The 26,586-nt window shown below is 44.3% G+C and overlaps 1 protein-coding gene across 1 annotated transcript; it reads right to left on the minus strand.

Annotated features, from left to right (window-relative positions):
• Window positions 1-1,474: 1,474 nt before the first annotated feature.
• On the minus strand, window positions 1,475-24,178 carry HAO2 (hydroxyacid oxidase 2). The gene is made up of 8 exons (XM_054564753.1): window positions 24,053-24,178; window positions 16,411-16,549; window positions 14,549-14,700; window positions 12,673-12,956; window positions 10,184-10,393; window positions 8,468-8,626; window positions 8,067-8,136; window positions 1,475-3,712 (listed from the first exon to the last, which is right to left on the minus strand). The coding sequence occupies exons 2-8, from the start codon at window positions 16,539-16,541 to the stop codon at window positions 3,657-3,659; spliced, it is 1,062 nt and encodes a 353-aa protein (XP_054420728.1). The 5' UTR covers window positions 16,542-16,549; window positions 24,053-24,178; the 3' UTR covers window positions 1,475-3,656.
• Between the last annotated feature and the right edge of the window lie 2,408 nt (window positions 24,179-26,586).

The raw sequence follows: 26,586 nt of genomic DNA on the forward strand, positions 1-26,586 counted from the left end.
GAGAATTTTACAATACAACATGTTCACTAGTGAGCAAGATAATCAGAGCATGAAAAAAATCTGATTTATAAGATTGTGAAGGGGTTAAAAGGCTGAATGTTATTCTACCAACGATTTTCCCAGTTTCAAACCTTATTTTCAAGGCTGCTTATTTATCCTTTGTACCACAAAGGGCAATTTGGTACTAAGACATTCTCACCTTATTTCTGACGTGAAGATGATAATGAGACCGAAGCTATGGATGTAACACAAATTGAAAGAGACTTTGGCAAGTGGTGTCTGAGGCACCGTTCTGAGATCTAGAAGCAAAATTCCGGAGAGTGAAGTTCCGGAAAGCGCCCTACTGTTTGTAATGCTGCATTCTAATGGGTGATGGGGATGGAGGGGCAGGGGAGTCGGCCAGAGAAGAGCGCAATCTGTCTAGATGCGGTCACACGCCATGTGAAGTGGTTGGGGAGTGTGGTTCCCTCAGAAGTGGGCCCACAGCCTGTCCGCTCTCAGGGCCCATGTTCTTAGGGACCCCTGGGTAACAGTATTTCTCGGGCTTCAGTTGGTTTAGCTCTTTAGTACTTTACTGCGAAAGCCTACCAATTATGTAATAAAACTCTCCTTTTATAAAGATCTCTCCTTTCTCATTTATGGGAGAAGGACTGGGAGAGTCTATCGCCTTTCATTTCCAGAGTCCCTGAATCTCTTGTCTCAAAACTCTTTTTTCTGCTTCTCCTGGAGGTCAGGGCAGTACACAGAACAGACATTATTTACTAGGCTGTAGCATCGTAGGTCATGAACACAAATACGTTAGGCTTTCATTTGCTGCTCTGTTCTTTGATGTCTCTGGCCTTGGCTCTCTGAACTACAGTAAAAATTTTCCCAAGATCACTTTCAGAAGTACATGAATTAGACTATACCAGCATCACCCCTGCCCCATATCCCTTCAGGTCATTTAGGCTTCCTGTCCCACAATGCAACTGTGACTGCTATACCAGCCAGACAATTGCCCCTAGACTTGACACTTCCTTACTATGTCCCTAAACTTTCAGCACAAGCACCCCCATATTTGCTGCCAAATTAAAGTCCCTCCTTGGCCTCAAACTGACCATCAGCCCAATAATACAGAGCCAGTTTGAACTTTTAACTGAATAAAAAGTTACAGTGTACCACAAGTGTTATGGCCAATTATTCCTTTTTTTTTTTTTTAAACCAATCTATTAACAATGACATCTGACTCAGCCTCCTGGGCCTTTTTCAAAGGCCATGATTCTATAAAGTACCCAATACTGCTCTCAGTATCCCAATTACACCAGCTTTCCCTCCCTTCTGTCATCTGGTTGGTCTTTCCCACCCTGTTTGATAGTCAGGGAGTCAGATTTTGGGGGGGAATAATTTATATGGATAGATCTTCTGTTCACACTAAAAATGCCATAGTTATTTCATAGAGATACAGAGGATGTACGAAAATATAATTCACTAGGTGTTTCAGTCATTACTGACCTGTCCTTTTAAGAACTTTTATTCTGAGAAGAATCCAAGGGACTGAGGATCTCAAAGTCTGGGCGTGCACTTCTTTTGAATTCTGGCTCCTGACAGCACCCAGTATAGGCAAGCAGGACTAATACCACCCTGCTTTATTTTCTCTTTCTAAATACGTAGGTGGCATATGCTCCTATACATTTTGGTTAGGCGAGAACCTATGGCATTAAGATTTATGACCAGAGAGATAGTTACAAGATTGCTTTCTCTTTCCATATCTATTGTGCTATCTGAACATCCCCTTGGCAGGCCTTTGGTTTTGTGGCGTAAGCCGGGCCACAGCGGGACTGCGCTGCACGTGGGCATGTGCAGAGGTGTCCCGTCAGGCAGGAGAGGCGACTTCCCATGTCTGTCGGCTTAGGCAGTGGCCCATTCAGCTTGGTTCTGTCCTAACTCACAGTTTTCCTTCTGGAACAGCTATCACTTTTCGGATGCGGTGATGCAGTTTAATCCAGTTCTGCCCTTTTTGGATTAATTTATTTAACAAATATTTAGTCAAAGCTTTCTATGGTGCTGGGCATGGTTCTAGGCTCTGGGGATGCAGCAGTGAGCATGACGGATCGAGGGCCCTGTGCTTGTGCAGATGCATAATAAAAAAAAGAATAAGTTAATGACAGATTGTAGTGAGTGGTAGGAGGGGAAGACACAGGGAAACGTGATGAGTAAAATGGAGCCCACTTAGGATAATTAGGGAAATCTCACCGCTTTGGGTAGGCGACATTTAAGCTGAGACCTACATGTCAAGGAAGAGCCAGCCAAGGGAGGAGGGTGGGGAAGGACATTTTATGTAGAGAGAGCAGTAAGTGTGGCAGTCCAGAGGCAAGCAAGAGTTTCGCTCATCTGAGGAACAGGAAGGAGGCAGGATGGCTAGGGCCCAGTGAGTGAAGGGGACAGTGACAAAGCGGTGAATTGGAAGGATCACAAGAACCAGATCATGAAGTGGCCAGGAGAGCTGGTGATCGGCTGAAAATTTGTACTCAGTGTTTGAGACATAGAATTTGCTTGTACTAAAAAACAACAACCCCCGCCCCTCAAAATCCCCCTGGTTGTTGTCTAGAGAACAAAATGGAACAAGGAGCAAGAGAGAACGTGGGGAAAACATTTCCAAGGTTGCCTACTTAGGACATTGATTTCCATCCCTAACTTCCTTGCTGCCTTCAAGTGTCAGATCTTATTCAGCTGGGAGTCCCCTGCTCCAAAAGTCTATTTTAGCTGACTACTTGATATGAGGAGTTTTTACTCTGCTGGGGCCTCTATTCGTCTTTCTATTTCTCTTCTGTCTATCCCATCCATTCATCCATTCCACAAATAATGTACAGTCTATTTGTGGAGAGAGACATGCAAATAAATAAATATAAGACATTATAATAAGGGTTGTAATACTGGAATATGCACAATACAATAGAAAGCATCTAGCAGGTCGCCAGGGTAAGAATAGGTAACAAGTCTTCTAATAGGCGAATAGGAATTTGCCTAACAACAGTAATAAAGTGACTTCTTAAACCTCTAGGTGTGAAGCATTGTGCTCTGAACTTTACAAACATTATCTCATTTACTCTTTCTCCCAGCCTGGTGAGTTTGGTAATATAACCTTGATTTGATAGCTGAGGACAAGGAAAGACCAGCAATATTGAAAAACATTCCCAAGTCACCCAGCTGGTCAGAAGCAGTCCTGGCTGTTAATCCCTTGTCTGTATGGCTTCAAAGCCTATGTCTCAAACTGTATTCTTTCCCTTGTATCTACAGACAGGAGTATGATTTTTGTTGGGGGATATTTTATACATATAGCTCTTCTGTTCAGAATGCAAATGCCCACAGATGTTTCCTAGAGATAGAGAGGATGTGCAAAAATGTCATCCACTAGCTCTTCAGTCATGATCGATCCACCCTCTTCATTCACAGGGGGATTTCAGGGAAGAGAATCGTGTGTAAAAAGCCGTGGGCCAGACAAGAGCAGGGCACGTTTGAGGAAGGTGAGGGTTCGGGGTCCGAATTCAGCACAGGGGTGAGGTGGCGGAGCTGTGGCTGGGCCGGGGCGAGGCAGAGGGGGGACAGCCTCACAAGCCACGCTCTGGCTGTGTCTTCCCTCTGCGGCCACCTCAGCCGTCCCATCATCAGCTTGTCCTTTACAGCTTGGAGACCTGGATCAGGTCCCGACTGATCTCAGCAACCGACCGGCAGCCTGAAAAGCAACACAGTTTAAAAGCTGCTTTCTTTGTCCATGAGTCCTTTTTCCTTTTTGCTCAATCCCTGCCCCCAAACTCAGCTGTCAGCTGGCTCTCTCTCCGTGAGTCTGTCTCTGTTTTGCTTGTTAATTGAGTTTGTTCATGAGATTCCACATGGAGTGAAAGCATGTGGTACTTGTCTTTCTCTGATTGGCTTATTTCACTTAGCCTAGTGTTCTCCATGGTGTCACAAACAGTAAAACTAAGGGGACTAAGTGGTAATGAAAAAAAAAAAAAAACCCCAATAAAAAATAAATTAGTGTAAATGCAAAAAAAAAAATTTTTTTTAAATAAATAAAAAGCTCCTTTCCCCATAGCACCAGAAATGCACACGAAGATGGGTACGGACGACCTAATGGGAGCGTGCCCTGGCGTGGCCCCGGTGCTCACCCTCAGGAGATACTATGTATCCTGAATGAATTGTGTCATTCTGATTGTGTTGGGAACTTGGGGGAGCCTGTGCTTGGGTCTTCTTTTGACAGCCATGTCAAAGTGGCATGGCAAAAATGTACAAGCAATAGTTTCATGTTTTTTAAAGCAATTTATGTGTGTAGTAGATACCCTTGACCTTTATCTCCCTCTCGATAAGGCTCAGGGATGTAGGACGCATCTGTCAAGGAGGAAATGACTCATGGATAGCAGGGGACATAGGGTGAGTATTTCATATAGCAACTGCCTTCTAAGGAGAAGTTCTGAAAAATGAACCCCCCTTCTCTAGTAAAAGGTCTTAATTAAAAGGCAAACTTAAGACTGTGGCTGAGATTAGGCACAAGGACTGGGGAGAGTAACTTCAGATAAGAAGTAAGAAGAGGAGGGAGAAAGGGGAGCTGCAGTGACGTATGGGCTGGAGAACAGTGGGCTCAGGGAGACAGCGAGATGCCCCCGGTGATGAGGAGGCCGCTAGGATTCAATAACAGACATGTAGTGTTTCCCTGGAAGTTCTTCCCACATCTCTGATGTATGCATCTTCACCTCCCAAAACATAACTTCAGCAAAATGCATTACTCACAAAAGTATAACGGAAAAGAAGACCTTTTCCTAAAAATGGAAACAGAGGGAAGAGTTGACCTTCATGCCTGGGATGATGGCAATGGACAGAAACAGTGGGCATAAATAACCCGTGAAGTGAGCTCATTCAGCAAAAGCAAGTATTTGGAGCCACAGGTGGCTCTCCTCAGTATTGACAATGATCTTGAGAGCTGTGGGTTTTCATGGGGCAGAGCATAGTGGGACTTCAAAGCAGGCAGACCTGCTCAAGGAGCACAGAGATGCCAAAAAAAAAAAAAGTGTAGTTATGCATTGTACGAAAAATAATATTTAAACTGTGGACGAAAAAAGGAGTTATGGAAAGTAATCTCACAGAGTGATCTGGTTATAAATTCCTGACTGGGCAGACCGTGGTGCATAGTCACACCCCAGCATGTAACTTCTTTAGTAAAAGATTCATCTTCGCCTTAGGCGAGGCCTGTCCCTTGTTTCTGTGCATCTCGGTCAATGCACCTTTGAAATGCCCCCACGCCTCTTTTCGGAAGTAAGCACCCTCAAGAGAGCAGATAGTGTTATAAACCATTTCATAATCCAGTGCCTGCCTTGATTTCTCCCACCTTCGTGTCATCTTCCCTCCGTAATTCCAAATCCATAGAAGAAGCTGCTGTGAACGAAGAAGGGGCCACACACTAAACCTGACGAGCTCAGGGGAGGCCTGCATGGTGGACGTTGCAAACTCCGAAAAGTAACCACAAAGGATGGTCTGCAACGAAAACTTTCTTACGAAAGGCAGTTTATGGCAGGCAGCCATGTCCTAGGCCAGGAATGTCGCCTACCAAAAGTCACTCTTGACCTTAACCGAGACTGTCTGTTGTCTTTTTGGCATATACAATAATACACCTGATAACATACCTTTGGAAGGTCAAAGTGATTGCTTTTCTCCAGTCCTCTCAGAGCACAGCCACCACACCAGAGCAGCGACCACAAATCCCCTCATCCTTGTAATTATTAACTGTCAACTATCCTATACCCACCAATGTAAAAGAAGTAGGTGCCTATTCCTTTTACTTTTTATCTAATCTCAGAGATTTTCCCCCCTTTCATTTCTCCTGCTTCCCTAATCCAGCACCAACGAATTTCATGTAACCCCATTACGTCTTTCCCCTTTGATTCTGATGTATAAAATAAGTGGCAAAACGGCCATTTTTAGAGCATTTTCTCCGTCTTAGCTTCCCGGTAGTTGTTGTCAGTTCGGTTCAAATAAAATTCTCTACAGGTTTGAACATTTCTTACGTTGACACTGCCGAAGTGGCCTTCTAGGAGACATTTACCTCTGCTGGAACAGTTATCTCTCTTGTGCCCTGGCATACCCTCTGTTTGGCTCAAATACATTTTTATAAAAATTCTCTCCAGCTTTGGACGTCCATCCGCTGATAAGGGATGACAACCTGGTGAGGTCTGTGTGGCCTTGTGCTGATAGCATTTGTATGTGGATTTTTTGTTTTTTCAAGACAAATCATAATTTTAACCTTTTTATAAATATAAAAACTTCAGAAATTGGTCTCACGGTTGGAAGAACATTAACTTTTAAACTTACTTTGTTTTCAGCAATAGTGTTCATAGGGGTCTCCGCCCAGGGCGATGAGGGCACAGGGGTAGAAGGGGAAACAGCGCGCACTTCCAGGGGAATTAGGAGAGAGAAGTCACAGGGACTGACCAGCCCTAGGCACTGGTTTTGTGTCAGGTGTCTTCACACGCGGTGTGGGGAAGGGCTTGGGAGTGACCCAATCTCTGCAGCTTCACGTTACGGTTTTGTATGTTGCAGAGTTCTGTCAAGAGCACAGACCCCCACGCCTGAGATCCCCTCTCTCCATGGACTAGTCTGGGGTCTTCCCTGGGGCAGCATCTCTCAATCAAAGGAGGCCCAGGGGTGCCCTTCCTCCTGGGTTTCTTATTCTTTCTCTTCCTCCCTGAACCACCTTCCCTGCCCATGTTTGGTTGTGAGCACCGCTTTTTTTCTTTTTTCAAATACATTTAAAACAATACATTCTTATTGTAGAACAATTAGAAGGAAGACCAGTATGAAATCTCAGGCATAAAAATGCTCATAATGCTGCTTTTTTTTTCTTCTTTTCCCTAACTCTTTAAAAAAGGGTGCTCTACTCTCTATCTCAGAGAGTTCCCAGCACCATTTACACTTCAAGGGTAATTATGTGTTAACTTTTGGGCGAATAATGAAGCTTTATTATTGTGAATTCCCCAATCAGGCTATTTTTAAAAGGGGTTTAGACATCATTTTACAAGAATGGAGAAAATATTTGGGGAACAGGACCCCAAGTCATCTCAATCTCCGGGAACCCACGGACACCCAAGTGAAGATCACCCCGCCCCCAGCCCAGGGCCAAAAGACACCAATGTGCCATCCGTTCACGATGGTGCCCTCCTCTCCCTCATGGGAGGGGCTTGGTGACTTTGGGTCATTTACAATAGAGTCACTTAGAATTAGAAAATACAAACTAAAAACCCAAACTAAAGGCCACTTAAGAGGAACGTTCATATCATTAGTTGAGAACCACTATTTTATGGGATGATTGTGATTCTGGGCTTTTCTAAAACCTTTGAAGTTTTTATGAGCACCACTTCACAATAATTTCATTTTTGACTGAAATTCATGTAACTTCGAGCCATTCACGCCTGTCTTGTTGTCTGTGGTTCCACGGGAGGATGCTCCTCCTCCTCCCCTCCTCTCCTCCTGTTTCTATATCTCTCCCCTTCCTCTCCACTCTTCCTCTTTGACATCATTTCTCAACTCTTCATTCTGTGAATACTATTTTAAAATGACACTCAGAACCACATTCTTGAGCCTGATGTCATCTGAACAATTCAGAGTGACCTGGAACCCTCTTTCCCATAATGGGAAATTGCATTTGCTTTTGTACATCTTAATCATGGGACAGGGGTGCCCCCTCCCTGTGGGTGAGAACCAGGGAGTCCCACGTGGGTGGCTTTAAATTTCCTGGAGTTTGTTTTACGGAAGTCATTGAGAATGTGCTAAAGCTTTAAGGATGGTCACTGAGGCCTTGTTTACCACAGTGGAAACTTCAAAACAGTCCAGATGTTCAATGGCAGGAAGTTTGTTATATAAATCGTCCTTTCATGATTAAGATGTATCAAAGATGAATCTTTGTGGGACATTTTGCCCTGGATGTCTCTCCTGTCACCCCTGGGCTGGGGAGAGGCGGCTGGAAGGAGGAGCTACCAACTCCTGTTCCTTAGGCCCCCTGTTTTCAGCTCCAAATGAGGAAAAGGATGGGACACACGCACCTGTAAGGGCCATGGAGGTGTGGAACTCGTCTTTTAAAATGTTCAAAACTTCCTCAACACCTTGCTCGCCCTGAAGGAGGGAGAGACAGGAAGGAACACTGTGACCAGGAGCCAAGTAAAAATTCTAGGTGTGCGCAGAGATGTGGGCGGGAGAGTGGCGGTATCTGTGGAGTCAGGGCTACGCTGGGAATAAAGAAACGCCAACAAGGAAGGAAGGGGTGAGAGCTCCCGAAAATTTGCGACAGCTGCAGAGGAAGCGTGGTGATACGGCTGGGCCTGACTGTCCTTCAGGAATCTGTGGCACCTCAAAACATGGTTAAGCTTGGGGACTAAACCACAGAAAAGCGTGCGAATGAATGAGAAACGTGGTATCTCCTGGTGGGTTTTCATTTTGGTCTCACCTTGCAGGCAAGACCCCACAGGATTGGTCTCCCCAAGAAAACGCACTTGGCCCCGAGGGCAAGAGCCTTGAGCACGTCGTTGCCGGATCGGACCCCACCGTCCAGGTACACTTCCAGTCTCCCTTTCACAGCAGCCACCACTTCCGCTAAGGCGTCAATCTGGAAGGAGAGACACGTGTGACCTGAGGGTTTCCATTTTGACTCTTAGGCCCTCGCAGGACAGAGGTGTCCCCTCCACCTGGGTGAAGGCCGGGATTCCAAGCCAGCGGCTTTTGCGTTTCCTGGAGTTTGTCTTACCAATGTCACTGAGGACGTGCTAAAGCTTTGAGGATGGTCACTGATGCATTGTCTACAACAGCGGAGCATTAGAAGAAATCCACATGTTCAGTAATAGGAAGTGTGTTGTATAAATCGTCCTTTCATGATTCAGAAGTACAAATCGCGAGTTATAAAAGCAGTCACAGGGATATAGAGGACAGCATAGGGAATACAGTCAGTAATATTGTAATAACTATGTGTGGTGCCCGGTGGGCACTGGACTTATTGGGCGATCACTTCATAAGGTACATAAAGGTCTTACCACTATGCTGTGCACCTGAAACTGATAGAATATTATATGTCAACTGTAACTGAAAAGTTAATTTAAAAATAATAAATTGTCCATTCATACTGCACATCATTAAAATTAAGAGCAACATATATATTGAAATAATATGATGCCCTTAGTATACTTATAAGTAAAAAGAAAAAAAATTACAAAATATTATGTATCATTTTTCAAAACTAAAATGTTATGTTTGTATATAAAGTTGATAAACACAGTTCCCAAAATATTGACATAATAATGATAAAAATAGGGGTACTTTTTATCTTTTTTGCTTTTATATATTTTATAATTTAACTACAGTGCACATGTTTTACACATATAATAAAAAGACCAAAAAAAAACTTAATATAAAAAAGTCCACTTTTCTTTTTTAAAATGAGTCAAGCAATAATAGAAGAGTCTTGAAATAAGCTTCATGAAAATGTATATTTTGAAAACATATATCTTCATGAAAATAAATCAACAATTAATTCTCATTTAAAGATTCTTTCCCTGCCTCTCTCTTCTTCATTTCTACCCCACCTCAACTCTTATCTCTAATGAACATAAATTCACATTATGGGAAAAATTACAGTGTCATAAATTTTTACCAAAGGATTCATAGGATATGTTAAAGTTGTATTGTGAAAGATGGTTATTTATTAGCTTAAGTGACGCACTATTCCTTATCATATGAGAAAAAATGAGATTCCGTTCCATGCAGACAGGTGACCTTCCAGATGAACACTTCTCTTCCAGAAGGCTGGAGACCTAGTGCTTTTGGAACATTTCTAATATCAAACTCAAACCCACTTGAATTACTTACTAACTGTGTTAACTGGAAAAGTTACTTAACATCAGTGAACTCCAGGATCCCTGTCTTGCAGGACTGTTGTAAGCTTTAGAGATGATAAAAATAAAGTGTGTAAAAATAGGCTGGCACACACTCAGCTATTATTAATGATTAAAAGTCCTTAAAATTTACATGCGTGGTAACATATGTGGTAAGAAAGAGGGCAGTGTGCGCCAAAGGGAAGAATACCTTGCTGTAGACATACACACACCACCCACTCACCAACACAGACACATACCCCACTCACAAACACCCCCTCTGGGGTCAGCCTACTTACAGAAGCAGGAACGTCATCAAGCTGCCTTCCGCCATGGTTGGAAACGATGATGCCATGGACTTTGTGCTCCAAGGCTAACTCTGCATCCTCTTTTGTCAAGATCCCTTTAAGAATGATGGGCAATTGAGTTATGCTCTGGACCCAGGGAAGATCATCCCAGCAGAAGGAGGAGTCAATGGGAAACATCTGCAGATGAGGCGTTGAATTTCTCTGTGGGGAATAAGGGAGAACCTTAGTCCTCAACTCCTTTGACACTGCTTGATCCATTCCAAAGACGAGGCACATTTAGAGAGCCAGTGAATGATAAGTGAAAAGAAACGTTCATAAGCTTGAAAAGACAAGCTACAAAAATCAACCCTAATTCTGGTTCCTTTTCTTAACAAAAATAATTTCTACTTCACTTTCTTATTTATTAACCATTAATTGTGTCCCTGTTCAATCTTTACACCAAGATCTGGGGACATGAAAACAGCTAAGACACAGTCCCTACATTGAAAGAACTCAGAGTTTAATCAGTGAAATGGGTAAGTAAAAGCATTTATCTTATATAGGCCAATGTAATGTGTTAGGGTTGAGATACGCACAGGGTAATAAGAATTAAGCAATACTTCAATAATCCTAAATCAGATATTCTGCAGTATCGACCCTTGACACACCATGGGCACTAAACATCTGTACATTTCTGGAATCTGAGACAAGGATTCCTGAAAACCTCAAGGCCAAGTTGCATATGACTTAATGAGTAGAACTGTTGAGTGTCTCTTGGCTGGATATCACAGAGGCCCATTGACTGAAAAGTCTGGTATCGTTATTACTACTGTAGCCTAGGAATCCCAGCTTTACTGTGACTTCTCTCTTTGGGGCACTCCGCCGCATCTGACTGTAGGAGTTTAATGGGCGAAGTGCCCTTTGCAGTCCTCTAGCTCAGAGATTCCAAGCAAGTGTGTCGTAGCACCCTGGTGCTCCATGGACGAGTCCCCAGTGTGTGGAGATATTGTCCTCTCATTTCTCAGGGCAGCAGGGTGGGAACTGGGCTGGTTATACTCTACGGCTGATCTGGTTGGGAGCATCCCCATCAGGAGGTCAGTTTATCTAAGTGTGCCTGTTGGAAGATGTCCGGCTTGGTCTCAGGAGCTGTAACCCTGCCAACAGGCTAGAGGGCCTCAAGGCTGAAATAATCAGGAGGCCTTGGAGGAACAGGCTCCTGAGGCGACTTGACTTGTTCCCCTGCACAGGGGCTATGCCCTCTGCTTTGCCTTGTGATGGACCTTGCCAAGGACAGGTAAGACTGCTCGGGGGAAGGGCAACCTAAGACAGGCCTTGACCGATTGAGGCAGCAGATAAGAAATTGGGGGACACGGAGAAGGGGCAAAACGGCCCCCACACTTCTTGGCTTGGCTTGGCTTGGCTTGGCTTGGACATGGCCAGAGTCCTCACTGCAGCCGAGAAGCAGTCTCCTTATGTCTTGGTGGTTCCCTCATCCCGCCTGGCTCAGGCTTGAAACAGTGCAGGAAAAACAGCCCTAAATCAGACCTGGCGGTTGCCAGGGTAATCAGGCCTAAAAGTAAATTCTTTAGAGTGTGTTCCTCCCTCAGATCTCTGGTCAGCTCATGCTGCGAAGGGCCTTCACATTATTTGCACCCCTTACCCTTTATCATTAAGGTGGTTGCCCTTGTCTTCATTCTCTTTTGTTTAGACTGCTCTCCTTTCGGACCCATGTAAATCAGTGAATTCCTGTCACTTGTTTTCTTAAAGGTATCTGTTCTCTGTGAAACTTAATATGCTAATGTAAATGTATGCATTCCTGTTGTCTAGTCCACTGATAAGTTTTTCAATAAAAGCCTTGAAACAAAGGGCAACGGGGCCTTTCCCATTAGAGGGATGTGCCACGGCCTTCTCCAGTGGGAGGGAAGTGCCCTGTCGGCTCTCCCAGCAAACAGAGAAGTGTTTGCAAGGTTTTGCGTTTATTCTCCCTCATCCGTGACAACCCCCGGATGGGCTCTGCGGGTTTCAGAGCCCTGCTCCCTCCTCAGCTGGCCCCAGCCAGTTTCCCTCAGGTTTCAGGGAGCGCTGCGCTCTCTGCGGAGTTCCCTGGCAGCGGCACATCCCTATAGCTGCCATGCAGTGCAACATGTGCCAACCAAAATGATCATTTTCTAAATGTGCCATAAAGTAGAAAATGCTAGAAGAACTTGTTTAGTTTACTCTCTCATCCATGCAAAATCCTTCCTATAGCTTTCCTATTTCTCAGCACTCAGCCCTGGCCAGAACACTTCTGGTGACAGATTGGACAGCTCCTGGAGTGGGAACATTCTGTCCTATATTCTGTTTGTCTCAGGGACCAGAGCTGATTTTTGAATGGCTATATCCCCAGTGTTTGGCACAGGGTAGTCACTCAGTGAATTCTTGTGGAAAGAACAAAGGGAGGAATCAAGGAAGGAAATTTGCCTTCACTAATGCCTGCCCATTTGACCTGGTATCTTTCCTACCTCTGTAAGTGAGTGAAGATCCTTTAGCAATAAATTTGTCTTCAAGTTCAATTGGTTTCGAATGTCATGTCGCCTGTTGCCAAGTTTGGGCACATCCACGGTGATTACCAGAGCTCTGAAACCCAAGGATTCTGCTTTCTGGATCAGCTGTTTGCTTAGCTGCCGATCTGTCCGCACGTAGAGTTGGAACCACCGGAAGCCTCTGGGGGCAGTAGCAATGATGTCCTCAAGGTTACAGCTGGCATATGAGCTGGTGATGTAGCAGATGCCGGCTGCTTGGGCAGCTGCAAAGCAAATGGCACCACTCAGGTTGGAGGGCAGATGTGTTCTAGACTAGGGTCAGAAGCCCCAGGAGTCTGCATTGCCTCTGGCCAACTTGCCGTGGAAGTGCAGATAAAGCGTGACTTCCTTCAGCTTCTCTGTGGGGCAGGGATAGATGCGTGAGGCATAAAGCTGTGTGGGCCCCCCTCTGTAACCTGTCTTATAAACCCTGTGCTCCATGTGAAAATATTTCCTAGCCTGTGTTGGACACAATGCAGTTGTCAGATAGGAAACTGGGCTCCTTGTGGACTTGTTAATGAAGCAAAAGGGAGCAAAAGCTTAGGTTTGTGGTAGAAAAAGCATGATATCTGAAGTTAGAAAATTGTTATGTCTACCACTTAGCTGTGTGGTCTTGGATCTCATTTTCCTTATCTACAAATTGGAGAAAATAATAATACATCTTACAGGGTTGTTGGGGGATTAAGTAAGATGCTAGATACTGAAGCATTTTTTGAAATTACGAAGTGATATACTGTATAAATGCTAGTGACAGTGACGATGATGGTGACAACGATGCTGACATTGCTGCCGCATCATGTAGGTCTCATTTTCCACTTTATGTATGTTCAGCTGGATTCTGCAACAGGTTAATGTCACTACCATTCTACAACGCATGGGCAGAGTATTTGAACCTAATCAAAAATATTTTTCATTCCTAATGTCAACAGAAGATACCCTACTCATGAGCCCCACAACACAACACATTTAACCATGGAGATTTAGTAAAGTCGTCATATTCACAAAGGATGTTCATATTTCAACCTGGCTAGGCTTGGTTCCTAACCCAGATGGATGTCACTTTCAGCTCTAGAATCCCTGGATTCATTGCTTCCTATAGCACGGAGTCAAAGGAAAAGACCCAAGGAAACTCTCAGAAAACAGATTAGGCCTAGGGTGAGGATTACAAAGGAGTCACAAGAACATCTCTAGCCCTGCTTCACCCCTTCCTTTTTCTTCTCTTTATTTTTGGTGGGATGGGGGGTGGGGTAGAGAGTAAAGGCAACGAGGAAGGAGGCATAACCCTATAAGAAACTGTCAGATAAGATGATGAAGTCAATTGAGCAAAAAGAAGATGGGACATTTGGGCAAAACACCTGCCAGGGCGATGTGTTAGCACCTAATGTCGTAACTCTCTTCTCATCCTAAATTCAGAGACTCGCCATTCAGCCCTATGAGGGGTCAGAGAGAGCCCTGCCCCCACCCTCTCCGGGACGCAGGAAGCATCCCTTTCCCACAGACAGTGTGTGTCAGAGGGGCCAACGCCCTGTTCTGCCAGATGGCTTGGAGGGGCTTGGCACCCTCCTATTCATCAGTGGCCTCTCTCCCATCCTAGCCATTCCTTATTATGGAAAATGGGTATTTTCTGAACCTTAGGCGAAACGTTATGCAAGCACCATGTTGAACATTCCTTTTCCGGCCCTCCTGAATCCCAGCCCTGTGCTGTCCCTAAGCCCCTGCTCTGGAGACACGCCGGTGCTGCCCGCCCTGCGGGAAGGACGCCTCCTGCGCTCAGCGGGGCCGCGGGAAGCGGGCCTCGGGCGCGGCTGGCTCTCACCTCTGGCTGTGCTCATCTCCCCGTCCGGCCAGGCGAGGCGGTGGAAGCCCGTAGGGGAGATGCCAATGGGGGCACTGATCTCCTCCCCTTGGATTGTGGTCCGCGTGTCCACCTGCGACACGTCTTTCAGGTACCGGGGACGGAGGCGGATTCTGTGATGGATAACAAAGAGATTTTCTATTGGTGGGATTACTCTCCAGCTGGGAGGGGCGGCCTGGAGCTGGGCCCTCCCATGTCCTGGTGCAGGTTGAGACCAGACTGGGTCCCCAGAGACCTCTGGCAGGGTTCATTGGGGGGTAGCTGAACGGGCCGCATGGACCAACTGGGGGCTCCGCTTCTCCAGGAAGCCTCTCCCAACCCCTTTTCCACTGGAACCCTCCCCCTCTGTACTCCCAGTGGCCCTGTGCTCCCACCAGCCCCTGCCTTGCTCCCTCCGAGGTCTGTCTCTGAACCCTGCCACCAAGATCGGACCCTCAGCACGTGGGTACCCTGCTGATTCATCAGAACAAGGACCAGAAAGGGAAGGAGTAAGAAGCAAAGAGTTTCAGGATCTTCCTTCTCAAGCTAGAATAAGTCTCTAGATTAAGAAAAGGTCACTGAAAGAGCACAAAGCCGGCAAGTGATCATGGTGTTCTCTTTGCCAGAGGCCAACTCGTTTAAAGGTTCGACTTAAATACTGTTTTAGGAAGGTAGGAAAATTTACAGATGACAGCTAGAGAAAACATTTTGAAGCCAATAGATACTAAGCCTCGGGGTCCAAAAATGCTTGTCTTTCACAAAATATTATTATTCCTGTACACATATTTAGGAAGATTTGTCTGGAAATACTGATTGTGCAAACTTGGTCACAAAGGCCCAGTTACTTTATCGCTGGAATGGGAGGAATAATCCAAAGTTCCTAATAGTCTTGTGAAGACAGAATGAAGGGAAGCAACTAAAGTGCTGAGTGCAGAGCTAAACAAGCATGAAAACCAGACCTAGTGTTCACCTTGTGCCCTGTTCGTCAGTTCGTTCCTGACCGCTCTATCACAGGGGTCAGCAGCTTTCTAGAAGAGGCCAGACTGCTGATATTTAAGGCTCTGTGGACCATACTGTCTTTGTCACAATTACTCAGCCCTGCTGTTGAAATGTAAAAGCAGCCATAGACTGAGTATAGCTGTGTTCTAACAAAACTTTCTTTATAGACACTGAAATTTGAATTTCATGTCATTTTTATGTATTAATCTTCTTTTGGGGTTTTCCAACTGTTTTATGAGGGGGGGAAACCATCTTTGGCTTGTTCACCATCCAAAAATATGGTGGTGGGCTCGCCTGGCCTGTGGGCTGCTGTTTGCTGACTTGTGCTCTGCCCCTGCCGCTCTAGTCCAACCCTCTGCCTGGAATCTGTCTTGCTTCATCGCTAAGTGTCCTTGAGGCTCCATGTCTCCTCCCACCTTGAGTCCTCTGCCCTTTCAAACCTCTCTCTTCCAAGCCAGAAGCTTAAGAACTCAGGAACTTCCACCCTGCCCAGGTGACTGGTGACCTTTAGACTCTTGTCTGATCTTCCCAGGTGGCCAAGTTGCTGAAACGTGGGGGGTGAGTAGGTAGGGGAGGAGGTAACTCATTTGTGCTAGTTCTGTGGAGGCACTAAGATCAATTCTCTCTCCAACCATTCTCTCCCTAGCCACCTGTCTTCTACCCCTCAAAAACAAAAACAAAACAAAACAAAAAAAAACCCAAAACCCAACATAACAACACAAAAACCACTATTATGTCTGAGTCTTCTGTGTTTTTTGATGGCAGAAACCAGGAATGGGCCCTTCCAAGGAGCACGGAACCAGTGCACCTGAGTTTAACAACAGAAAGGATACAGAAGATCAAACTTTTTAAATGCTGTGATGTTGTCATCCCTGGTGAAGCCTTCACCAGCTGCTCCTTCAATATAATCCCAAGTTGACTTGGACAGAAGCTCCCGTGCACGGGCCTCAAAGTCTGTCAAACATACCATGGACATTTCTGGACCTTCAAAGGAAAACCAAAAAACAACAAAACCCTGTAAAGAACACCTCAGATGGGGAAGAGATGGTGAAGGGGTCATCATTATCATTAACCCCTCTGTTCTTTATCTCAGCGGAGGTACTGGCAAAGGCATGGCCCCAGTCAGCATGCAGGGAGTCATGCGCACTGCACCCCCTTCCCTGCTGCCCCCAACTCCCAATTACTTGCTCTTCTAAATATCCCTCATGTCTGTCCTCTCATCTCTAAGCCCACTGCTCCAGATCTCGTTGAGGCCTTGACACATCTTACAAGATTACTTCAAAACATGTCTTATCTTTGTCTCTTAGCCTCCAGATTCACTCTACATCTTGTCTCCCTGTAGCTCCCCAGGACCTTTCTAAAATGTGAGTCTGATCACATCCTTCAGGTGCTCATGGCATCCTAGCTTCCCGGGACCTGGTCCTGTCTCATCAGTTTCATTTCTTGGTGGTTTTTCCTGGTTATCTGAGTTACTCTGAATGTGTCAGAGGGGTGTTTCATACTTTGGGGAGGAGACCCATCAGGGTAGGAAAATCGAGGATGAACTGATACTAATATCTGGGAGTTTCTAGGGACTGATGTCTAAATTGCTTGGACCTGTGGGCTGGTATCAAGGAGGAAGCTGACTTTTTTCAATTCCTTGGTTGGGTCATTGAACATGTTGCTAATTTTGAGACCGAGAGAACATATTACCTCCTGTTTTTCCCATCACCACTCTGAACCTTGTAAACCTGGAGCCTGGTCCTTTTGAAATAGGAAAGAGAGCAGGGTTTGGGGATGAGTCCCTGCCTAAAGGGGTAGGGCAGAGGGGACAGTAACCACAGAGAAGGTGAAGGCTCGGGTGGCAGAGAGTCATGGCATGTAGTGCTCCTGCGTGAGCGGGTTCTGCTAGGAAGGGCTGATAAACCTATAATTGCTATCTGGGCATCTCCAAGCAGTTGGCAGCAGTGTTCAATTGGGCCAAAGGCTCCGAGTAGAAACTGTGTGATTTTGACATCACTGAGAAATGAGGATGAGCCCCAGGAACTAGGGCTTCAAACACAAATGGGGCAGCTCCTCTAATGGATGAGGGGGCCAAGGAGGCCAGGTGAATTGTGGGCTGCTGGAAGTGTTGGTAGGGGGTAGGGATGGGGCAGAACTGGTCTGAGGGCATCAAGGGCTGGGTCAGAATCAAGTCAAATCAGAGAAGGAAGTAGCTCAAGCACCTACCTGGGGAACTAAGGAGAAAGGAGTTATGTGGCAGAGAACAGAGCCCCTGGGAAGGGCAGTGGGTTCCAGATGCAGGTGAGGAGGGGAATGTGGAACACAGCCACAGAGCTTTTTCTAGGTAGCACACCTTGTCGGTGGGTTGGCAGGGAGCTACTGAGGTGCTGAGTTGAGTTTAACAAAGTACAACCACCATGTCTAATTTATCTTCTTTCCTATTCGATGCTTTAAGGGCTCAGTAACTTTAGTCAAGTGAATTAATTAATCATTGAGTTTATCAAACTGCATTGCAATCATATTTTAACCACCATGTGCAAAAAAAAAAAAAAAAAAAAAGAAAGAAAGAAAGAAAGAAAGAACGGTTACCACAGCAGACCTGGGGAAGCTATCCCGCAAAAGGCCTGCTTGCAAGGTTGGCCTTTGGCTGGAGTCTGGGAACTTGGATTTCAGGGAGGTTCCTACCATTTCCTGATAAGACTGACTTGCTGTGTCTCAACTGTTTGTACAAACAATGTGGTTTATGCTGAACATCTGCTTTCCCTCAGAGAGTCTAGAATTTTGGTATGGGTTAGACAGAGAATGTCCATATGACCAACCCCAACACTCAAACCACCGTGGGCACTGAGTCTCTGCAATGAACTTCCCTGGCAGAGACATTTCACAGGTGTTGCCACCATTCGTTGCTGCAGGAATTAAGTGCATCCTGTGCAGTTCCACGAGGAGAGACTCTGGAACCTTATACCTGGTTTCCTTCAGATTTTGCTCTATGAGCCTTTTCTCTTTGCTAATTTTGCTGTACACTCTTTCACTGTAATAACGCATAGCCTCAAAGACATGCTGCCTTCCTAGTGAATCACTGAACCCAGGACCCCCAACGCATTTTGCATCCCCAGGCACTAGGACAGTGTGTAGCACCAAGTGGCTGTTCATAAACGTGCATTACTGTCATTTGACATTCCCCTGTCTATCATCCTTCTCTGTCCTTTTGGATGAGATTTCTCTACCAGATTATAATGGTGGAATGAAAAAAGGGTTTCTATGGAAAATAACCTCATAGCGTGATGTGATTATAAATTCCTAGCTGGGCAGGTCATGGTGGGTAGTCATGTCCAAGTCATACAATTTCTTTAGTAAAAGGTTTATCTTGGTGTTAAGCTAATCCTAATCATGCCCATTTTTTCTGTGCATCTGAGTTAACTCATCATTAAAATGTCCCCTTTCAAGCCCAATCCTATTAACTAATATCACCCCAATAAGTTTAATAATAAAAACCCTCCTTTTAATGCATGAACCTCCCTTTCAGATCACCTCTTCTGAGAGCTAACCATCCCCAAGAGTTGAACATCCTATTATCCAATCCCTGCCTTGCCTTCTCCCATCTTCATGTAATTAAGTTCCCTCTTTAATTTCAAATGCATAAAATAAACTGCAAAACTTCCTCTCTGGAGTATTTGAAAACTTGCTCCCTGACACACATAGTCAGTTTGGCTCAGATAAATTCTTACAAAATTCTCTACAGGTATGAGCATTTCTTATGTTTACACAATTTCCAATGTCTCAGCAAACTTCCACAGAAATGCTTCTGCAGATTTCTATCATAGAAACTCAACAATGCTTGTGTCTAATCCAAGAAACACATGGCTCAGACTCACTGAGAATTACTTGCCTGGAATAGTGTGAATTATATGATCTGAAACCTGCTTGGAAATGAAATAATCTAGCTTCCTTATATATAACAAACACCGTTTTATTATACTTCTATCTGCTATTTCCTTTTATATCTACTTCCCTGGGAAGTAGACAGAAAATAATAGTGCCTCTCTCTCTCTCTCTCTCTCTCTCTCTCTCTCTCTCGGCACTTAAAGAGAACAAGGCAGTAAATTATTACAGAGGAAAGCCCAGAATTGTGTCTTCTGCTAACCTCTAAAGATAGACATTCTCCAATTTCAATTTTACAGGGCACAGCCAAATAGTTGGTTTGCATAAATTACTGATATCAAATTTAAGAGAATTTCATAGGCTGAAAATACAGTTACAGTGCATTTTTCTTTCCTTAGCATTTGTAAGGCTTAGTATAGTACCGGGTCCATTATTTTTATTAGAGGTTCAGTACAAAGCTGATAGTTGAAGAGCATGACAACCGTGTTGCTCAAAGCTTTCCCTAAGTTTGGGAGGGAGACTTAGCTCTATATGATTTTACATATTCCAGTTTGATCATGCAAGACTTAAAGGCACCAGATATTAAAGGGAGGATCCAAGTTATCTAATGGTTTGCAGGTATTCCCATTTTATTTGATCTCTGTTCTTCTTTTCTCCTCTACCTCAACTGCCCAAGAGGAAGAGAAAGGAGAGAAAAGAATAAAAGTCTCTTGAGAACTAAGAACTTTAGCTCACTTAAGCTCATTCAATCTGTTTAGGCTTTCTGCCTCATGGTAAATAATTGATGAGGTACAACTAACAAACCAGTGATAAGTAATCTAATATCTAATAGCAAGGACATTCAGCGGTATCTGGTGCTTACAAGCTGAGTTTCAAATTGTTTTTCTTGACCAAGGAAAGGGACAAGGACGTGGACTGGGGCTGGAAGGAATCTCAAGGTAGACTTTGCTTTTGCAATAGTGCTGTTTGAGGTAACGCATTTAGGCTAGATAACAAGTTTTTTTTAAAACCAGATTTTTATTTTATTTTATTTTTTGTATTTACTCAAAAGCAAAGTTTCCTCTTTTTAATTTAAACGTTTTATTGTTTATCCTATTATGCTATTATAGATGTCCCAGTTTTCCCCCTTTTGTCCCCCTTCCAAGGTCGCCCAAGTTGTTTTCCTTTGAACATTTCATATGAATCATATGATTCATGTTGGTATCTTTTTAGGAATTCTGGGTATTTTCAGTCACCTGGGGACCCAGTCTTTATTTTAAAAGCATTCTTTCTATGGGAAAATGTGTACTGAATTCCAAACACAAGGCTTCTGAGTAGAGGTTTGGGACACAGTCATGTTGTGAATTGTGTGCTTTCTATGGGGTGTGGAAGCTGCGCAGGGCCTGCTGGGAGGCATGGACCTGAATGCTCACATGGAGTTTGGATAAGAGAGTAGGGATTTCTTTATTCTACTGAGCGGTGGCATAATTTGATTACACAAAGACCCCTAGAGACAGCAGGATAGCTCCTTACTAATAATAATGACAATAAAATTGAAGCCATTTATCAAGCGCTGTGTAAATTGTTTTATATGCATTCATGTTTCAACCCTTACGGTAACCCCAAACACAAATATGCTCCACACCACACAGATGAGAAACCCGAAGTCCAGCGAGATTAAAATGCTTTGCCCATCTTCACACATTGAGTAACGTGTTCTGACTCCCGTGGCCTGACCCTTAAGCATCATGAAAAGAACCAAACGTGTGCAGCCACGTGTGGTTTAGTGACAGAGTTGGCATTTAAAGTGTGCAGATTTTCTCCCTTCCCTTAACAAGCCAGGACTCCGTGAGAGATTTTAAAGCTTTCATTGTTTAGCTGGTCATAAACAATGACACATTTAAATCAGTCTACAAAGCACTCCTCCATCTAGGGTTCCATTGGATGATCACAATAACCCGGTGAGATAAAGGGCGACCAGAGGGTAGGTGTACCTGAGACCCATTTTATAGATGAAAAAATTAAAACCCAGAGAACCCAAGTGAATAATCCAAACTCATAGGATGAGAATGGCAAAGCCTGACCAGGAACCCTTCTGACTTGTTTTGGATGTATCTGAGCCTCTATGGAGAGTGAGCGGTGCCCTAGGAGACATTTAGGTCTCTGTTCTGTAGGGTTGGAAGAGCTGCATAAGTGAGCTTGGTCAGTTCCCACAAAATCTAGGCCATTGGGAAAGAAGTAGGTGTGGACATCACTGTCCCAGCCTCTTCATTTGCTCATTAAGGATGGAGAGTGTCAATCAGAAATGACACAAGTGTTCAGAACAAACTCTGGGCTCCATTCTTTCACTTCTGACTTTGGGTCTTGCAGGTATAGTGCTCTCTAACAGGGGCAGTCATGGGAGGCAGCAGGAGAAGGGAGAAAGGGCAGGCAGGTGGGGTGGAGAGAGTGAGCTATGGGATGGAGCTCTGTCTCTCTTTGCCTTTGTCCTGGCACCTCTCACTACAGCAACTACTTCAGATTTTATTTCTGAGTCCATGAAGCATTAGTAGCTGAGGAGGCCCACGGAGTCAAGAAGATATACTCTTGTAAGTTTTGTAACTTGAGAGACATGGGCTCAAACCACAGCTCTGCTACTTGCTCCCCATGGTTCCATGAACAAGTGATTTGTGAAAGAAGAATAATGCCTATCCAATGGGGCCTTCATGAAGACTAACCACTACAGCCTAGAGTGTCTAGAACAGTACCTTGTATAGAGTAGATCATCAATAAATGGTGAATCCATTTGCATTCTTGACATATGCATTTTCATCTGAGGCTTTGGAAGTCGAAAGGTACTTCAAGTAATTTAAATAATTCTGGGATAGTATAATTTTAACCCTCACAATTTCCTCATGAGTTGACCCAACAAGGTTTACTGAGTATGCACTCATCCAGGAACGCAGAGGCATTTCCTGCTTATCATGTGCTTTCTGATATTCCCCAGTTGCTTAAAGACAAGCAGGATTATATGGTTAGTTGTGGTCACTAGGAGTGGAAGTGACGTGTGTTAATTCTGGGCCCATTGGAGCAGATAGGTGACCCCCTCTCTTTTCTCCTGCTGCAGCGGTCAGTGGCCATGTCCTCCAGGAGACATAGCTGCAGATACATCTAAACAAAAACTTAGACGATATTAATGTCTGCTCTCAAGAAACTTACAGCTAAAGGAGAAGACAGATTTCAATTGCACATTTTCTGTTGGTTGCTATGATGTAGACTATAGCAGGAATCCTTTTCTGGGAAGAGTTACATGGGAATTTGGGGATATTTCCATCATCTTTTAAATGGTGCCCCACAGATGATGTTCTGCTTTACATAGCCTAGACAAACTCCAAGTCTCAGCTCTCTGTGAAATGAGGACATGACTGTCTGTCTTATAGAGATCTTATAAAAATCAAAGGATCTCGGAAAATGCAGAATAGCCTAGTGATTAAGAGTAAAGACTGTGTTAGTTTCATTTCCTGTTAGGAGGTAGATCACAAAAAGTTATTTTTCCTTTGACCCCATTTCTAGACTCTCTGTTCATTTTATTGATCCATTTGTCTGTCTTTATAATGTGGATGAAGAAGAGATTCTACGGAAAGTAACCTCACAGGGTGATCTGATCATAAATTCCTAACCGGGAAGGTCATGTTGGTTAGCCATTCCCGACGCATGTAAGCTCTTTAGTAAAAAGTTTGCCTTTGCCTTCAGCAAGACCTGTCCACTGTTTCTGTGCATTGAGGTCAACACCCCTTTGGAATGTCTCTTTTCAGAAATAAACAGATAATGTTGCTAACTATTCTATAACCTCATCCCCACCTCACTGTCTCCTGCCTTCATGTAATCTTCCATACATGTTCCTCCTGAACTCTAAGTGCATAAAAAATGCTGTAAATGACCATTCTGAGAAGCATTTTTCTCAGTCTCTTGAGATCTTGTTTCCAGGCATATCATCTGTTTGGCTCAAATAGACATTTAATAAAAAAAAAAATTCTCTACAAGTTTGGACATTCTTCTGTCAACAACACTACCACCATCATGACTTGATTACTGTTTCTGGGTTGTTCTCCAGAGCTTGACCTATAGATTCAACTTGACCCAATCTCAGTCCCAAAATGCTCTGCATGGGAAGGAATTGGTACCTAGTTCCAAACAACCTTATTCCACCAGAGAAGCTACCTCTGCTCAATTGTTTGTGAAACATTAACTTTTTTGCCTTTCAGGGGCAGCAGCCACCTCCCTGTTTTCCTCTGTCGATGGCCAGGAAGCAGAAGTCAAGGTATAAAGTACATCCCTGAGGACAGGAACTGCACCTTTCAGATTTTCCAGAACTCTTTCAAGTGAACATATTTTGATCCATGTTCCTAAGGGTCAGTATTCTACCAGGTTGTTCTAAGACTTGACTGAACTAAGCACAACCTCCTCTGTCTGAAACATCTGGAAGTGAAGCCTTCCTTGGCTGGTCCTTCACTGTCCTGTCCACATGACCCCATTTTGCCACCTGGTAAATTCTCAGTCAGCAGCCACGATACCTCACACAATCTCTGGCCTCTGTTCTTGCCCCACCTGCCACTTTGTCTCCTTTCCCAGTTCCAAGCCTACAGAAGTCACCCAACTACAAACCTGATTTAAACGTCCTCCAGACCTCTCCAATGCGGTACCTCAGGGCAGCCACTGGAAGCCTGCTCACTGCTGGCTATGGAAGGAAAGAATAAGTCACTACCCACACCCCACAAGCACAGGAGAGGTTCAAGGCCAAAAGTTATCTGTTAATGGAAGCAATATTCACCTTTGGAAGTAAATGAGCAACTAGGCTAGAGCAAGGTTAATTTGGAAACGAACTTGTTTGTATTTTGCAGAGTTACCTCAAATTTAAGTGAAGGTCATTACAAAATGAAACTTCCAAATAAAATAGCTACTTCTTTGCTTCCAAACCTGTATTTTTCCAATTCATCCAAGACGATTAGAGGGAGGAAGAGGGTGATTGCAGGCAGAGGATTAAAAGCCCCTGTGCTGCCCAGGACAGACTGTCAGGGGAGGTGTGGGGATGGGTGAGGAGGGTCACGGGAGCTGGTGGGCTGAGAACAGAGGGCACCCAGCCAGGATGTGCTGGGGGGCGTGCTGTGCAGAGCCCTTCTGGCCTGACAGAGATGGAATAGAGGGGCAGAAAGACCACTTATTTTTTTTTAATATTCAAATTATAAGTGCTATAAGACAAAGGCCTCACTGAGGAAGCCGGAGGGGGTGGGTAGCCAAGGACCACTGGGCACCTTCCAGGGAGTGCATTACAAGATGTTTACGGCTTCAAGTGAAAAATCATGTTTTTTAAATATAGTAATTTATTTTATAATTACAATCGACATCATATTAGTTTCACGTGCACAACATAGTGATTAGACATTTATATAACTTGCAAGGTTATCACCCTGATAAGTCTAATATCCATCTGACACCAATTATTGGGGAATATTATTGTTTATATTCCCTACACTGTACTTTACATCCCCATGGCTATTTTTATAACTGGCAGTTTGTATTTCTTAACAATCCCTTTACATTTTAGCCACTCCCCAATGCCCCTCCCATCTGGCAACCATGAATTTTTCTCTGTATCTACGGGTTTGTTTCTGTTTGTTTATTTTGAGTTTTAGATTCTACATATAAATGAACTCATATGGTATTCGTCTTTCTCTGACATTTCATTTAGCAGAACACTCTCTAGGTCCATCCACGTGGTCACAAATGGCAAGATATCACTCTTTTTTTGTGGCTGAATATCCATTGTACATATGCACCATTTCCCCTTATCCATTACTGATGGACACGTAGGTTGCTTCCATATCTTGGTTATTGTGAATAATGCTTCAGTGAAAATGGGGGTGCATGTATCTTTTGAAATTAGTGTTTTAGGCTTCTTTTGATAAATACCCAGAAGTGAAATCGCTGGATCATATGGTAGTTCTATTTTTGAGGAAACTCCCTCCTGTTTCCCACAGTGGCTGCACCAATCTGCATTCCCACCAACAGTGCACAAGGGTTCCCTTTTCTCCACATTCTTGGCTTATTGATAATAGCCATTCTGACAGGTGTAAGGTGTTGTGTTTTTAATTTGCATCTCACTGGCTATCAGTGATGTTGACCATCTATACATGCGTCCATCTTTACACGCATCTGTTGGTCATCTGCATGTCCTCTTTGGAGAAATGTCTATTCAGGTCTGCTTATTTTTTAACCAGGTTTTTTTTTTCTTTTTGGTGTTAAGTTGTATGAATTCCTTCCATGCTGCGGCCATTAACCCCTTAACAGATGGGTTGTTGGCGAGTATCTCCTCCCATTCGGTAGGCTGCCTTTTCATATTGTCGATGGTTTCTGTAATGCAGGCAGCAACCTGGGAAAAGCAAATGTAAGACTGCATGTGAATAGCAAATTTCCCAAAAACAATCCTGTGGGGTTCACTAAAGGTCACTAGGTAATGTCTAATGTGTTCAGGTCCTTCCCTCTGTGTTTCTGTGCCAGCGCTTGTCACAGCCCTTTAGTATTGCAACAGCAACTAACATTGGTGAAATGCTTGCAATGGGTCTGGCATGTTGCATCCATTATCTCTCTTGATCCTTACAACGCCCGTATGGGTAGGTATTATTTTCCCCATTTTTCAGAAGAGAAAATGAAGTGCGTGAACTTGCCCGTGTTGTGGCCGTGATGAGCAGGACTAGAATTAGGACCGAGCCTGTAGCCGCCATTCGTTCGGTGGCGTGTAGAAACTGAAGGCTACTCCAGGGACACGGCAGTGGGTTGTGCCTGTGTTTTAGGATCTGTACGTGGGGGGAAAAAAATCCCAACTTCGCTGCTCATTTGTTACACTCGCCCTTCTCAAGGCTCATTTCATCTTTGCTTGGAGGGTAATTGCTACCTGATATTCTGCCACTAGCTGGCACTATTACCTCAGAAATGCTTTCAAATTGGATAATCTGGGATCTGGAAATACCTCCCTTTCCCACAGCAATTTTCACCCCTCCAGAGTCAGCCAATAGGGCGAGCTCTCCTGTCACCTGGCTGTTTGCTGTCCCCTGATCCAGACTCTCTCTAGCCATTTTCTAATCCTGGACCACACCCTTCCCTTCTGGGAGACACGACAGTGTGGCACAAAGGATACAAAT

This window comes from Pteronotus mesoamericanus, unplaced genomic scaffold (genome assembly GCF_021234165.1).
Source record: "Pteronotus mesoamericanus isolate MK-2021 breed Mesoamerican mustached bat unplaced genomic scaffold, CSHL_Meso_final scaffold_99, whole genome shotgun sequence".
In the NCBI taxonomy this organism is placed as follows: domain Eukaryota; kingdom Metazoa; phylum Chordata; class Mammalia; order Chiroptera; family Mormoopidae; genus Pteronotus; species Pteronotus mesoamericanus.

Coding starts and splice junctions, on each gene's coding strand:
- HAO2 (XM_054564753.1), bottom strand. CDS start 16,541: ATGTCCATGGTATGTTTGACAGACTTTGAGGCCCGTGCACGGGAGCTT. Junction 10,394..12,672: donor ATCTTCACTCACTTACAGAG/GTAGGAAAGATA, acceptor TATTCCCCACAG/AGAAATTCAACGCCTCATCT. Junction 8,137..8,467: donor TGTGGGGTCTTGCCTGCAAG/GTGAGACCAAAA, acceptor TCCCTCCTTCAG/GGCGAGCAAGGTGTTGAGGA.